The sequence below is a fragment of the Sinocyclocheilus anshuiensis genome, unplaced genomic scaffold (assembly GCF_001515605.1).
Source record: "Sinocyclocheilus anshuiensis isolate Anshui unplaced genomic scaffold, SAMN03320099.WGS_v1.1 scaffold42, whole genome shotgun sequence".
NCBI classification, from domain to species: Eukaryota; Metazoa; Chordata; class Actinopteri; order Cypriniformes; family Cyprinidae; genus Sinocyclocheilus; species Sinocyclocheilus anshuiensis.
This window is the reverse complement of record NW_015546057.1, coordinates 400,848-403,650: the sequence shown is the minus strand read 5'-3', so window position 1 is coordinate 403,650 and position 2,803 is coordinate 400,848. Positions and strand designations below refer to the sequence as shown.

The following is a 2,803-nucleotide window of genomic DNA, read 5'->3' as shown; positions in this document are numbered from 1 at the left end:
AAGTTGGAAAAAGGTAATAAATTGCAATATATCGCAGAATATCGCAATATATTTAAAATCGCAATAATATTGTATCGGGACTCAAGTATCGTGATAATATCATATCGTGAGGCCTCTGGTGATTCCCACCCCTAACCCTTATGTCATTTCAAACCTGTCTGACTATCTTTCAGAAAGTCTTTTTGAAGCAGAATGAATATTATTATTTCATGTTACATTATAATATTTAAAATATGATAAATATAATAAATTAAATGTAAATGTAATTATAGAATGTTTCTTGTAAATATTACTAAATTATTACAAATATTGAATTTGTTAGAAGTCACAATCACAAATAACTAGTAATTTTTTGGTCAAAAGCTGTATATCTAGCATTTAGACTGTCAGGGTGTTTATGAATGTTCTGTTGTATTGGTTTGATTTTAAACATGCTAAAAACAGTATGTCAGTGGTGAAAATGTTATGGTTCTGATATCAGTGACAGACTGCTGTTTTATATAGCTGTAACTTCACATCCATTCACCTCTTCTGACACCTTAGCATGGAACATCTCCATTGATACATTATGCAGAGTGACGTAAAGTCTGCAGGATGTTTCTAAATGGAGAGCAGTGACTCATGAGCTCCTCTAAACAACTGAAGGATGACACATTCTCTGGAGAACCTCATGTGCACTGCTTTTGAACTCTGTGTAGCAACTGAAAACATGTCCTGCTTTCACGATGTCGATAGTGCACAACAAGATGCTGATGTTGTCTTCTCTTTTTCATCTTCCTCCTCCATTGCAGTGAGTACAGCTCCAGCCTCAAAACAAGTGAGTGTTCCTCAGAGATGAGTTCTTTAGCATCTTCCTTGATGTTCATCGGTAGCACATTCACACATAAAAAGGTAAAAGTTCATAGAAAAGTTAAAAGATTATTTTCTTCAGATGGGCAAAATGTCCAAGAACAAGAAGAAAAAGATGAAGAAGAAACAGAAGCGTCAGGCTGAGCTCTTGGAGAAGAGGATTCTAGAGATAGAGGGGCTGGAGAAATGCCCTGAGGGAGGAGAAGAGGAAGAGGAGGATGAAACTGAGACGCCCGAGAGCACCCCGTCAGTCCCCACTCTGCACGACATCACAGCTGAGGCCACACTGGGTGAGTGAGCATCAACTCAAACATGTGATTATTAGTACTCTTAGAGCAAGTCATTCGTTATCGGCAAGTCTATGGTAAAACAGTACATCGGGCAGGACATCCAAACACTTGCCTATAATTCATCGACCTCAAATATGGCTTATCATCTGAAATATGCATGTAGCAGCAAATTTACATGGCCGCTCAATCTAATGTTAGAAATGTGCGTTATTCAGTGTCTGTGCGGAGTGTGGAAGCTGAACAGTAGCGCCCACTGCAGGACAGATGGAGGTGCCGGTGCGCTCACTTGCTCTTAAAGTGCACCTATTATGGATTTTTGAAAATTACCTTTCATGCAGTGTGTAACACAGCTCTAAGTGAATGCAAACATCCTGCAAAGTTTTAAATCTGAAAGTGCACCGTGTGTAAAGTTATTGTCTCTCAAAGAAAGAGTCGACTCTGAATCATTGAAACGAGTCATTTTTAAAACGAATCCCAAGCCGTTTCATGTTGACGGCAACATGAAACATTAGCATATTACCCGCCCACTTGTTGGTCTTTTCCCGTTGGTCTGAATGAAAATGCAAATTCATTCTTTGCCACTAGGTGCCGCTTTTGGAGCGGTAAAATAGTGGTTTCCCCAGTAACACTGTACACAAAGCAGCACTGCGCTCACAAACGCTGCTTTATCAGGCATTACAGGCAAGATGACATTAAAATTAGACCAATCGGACCAATCACCGCAGATTAGTGTCACACAAAGGAGGGGTTTGAAAAAATGAATCGTTGAGCGAATCGTTTGGGAGTCGTTGAGCAAATAAAGTAAAAATAAGTGCATATTATAAGACAATGAAAGTGTTTTTTGACCTTGCATGCATGTCAACCTGTTATTGGGGACTCCCAAAACCAAAATATGAACCTTTCATTACCCATAATATGGGCACTTTAAAATACTCCCTCATTTTTGGTCATACAGATAAGAATAACGCATCTTTCGAATCAGTAAAGACTCTACGTTTATTTGTGTGCACTCACAATAACAACAAAACATTGCGCTTTTGTAAAATAATGAAAGCAAACAGGATGCACTTTCTGCCGTCTCGGTCAAACTGTGCAGGTAAATTGCTTTTCAATCAATATAACAAAACAATTCAAAGTAAAATTCATTAAAGAACTCGTAAAAAAAAATTAATTAACTTCAACATATATGATTTTCTACAAATATATAAAATGTTCTATTAATTTTATAATATATCTAATATTCAATCAATGCAATGCACTGTAATGCATTTAAATGTTAATGCAGAACTAGATGTTGATTTAGTAACCGCTATGATGGATTCAGTCAGTTCATTCAGGAAAGGATTTGTCAGACTAAGTCTTTCTTTAAAAACTGTGTTTTGTTATTTGATCAATCTAGCAATGCACTCAGAACACCTTAGCAACAATTAATGCTTTGGCATCCATCAACAACACTGAGCATAGGCAAATACCAGTTACATTTTCTTATACATTAAATGTTAAAGGGGTCATATGATGCTTTTTTAAAGATCATTATTTTGTGTATTTGGTGTAACAGAATATGTTGACATGCTTTAATGTTCAAAAAACACATTATTTTTCAAATACTGTACATTATTGTAGGTCCTCTATGCCCCGCCTCTCTCAAACGCTTCGTTTTCTAC

At 36.9% G+C, this 2,803-nt stretch overlaps 1 protein-coding gene across 4 annotated transcripts in view; it reads left to right on the top strand.

The window, feature by feature from the left end:
* LOC107699336 (SRSF protein kinase 1-like) overlaps positions 1-2,803 on the top strand; it is a 68,553-nt gene that overhangs the window by 54,356 nt on the left and 11,394 nt on the right. For all 4 annotated transcript variants that reach the window (XM_016500560.1, XM_016500563.1, XM_016500562.1 and 1 more), the window contains 2 exons: positions 792-817; positions 932-1,139. In XM_016500560.1, coding sequence (XP_016356046.1) covers positions 792-817; positions 932-1,139 — 234 coding nt within the window. The remainder of the gene's footprint in view (positions 1-791; positions 818-931; positions 1,140-2,803) is intronic.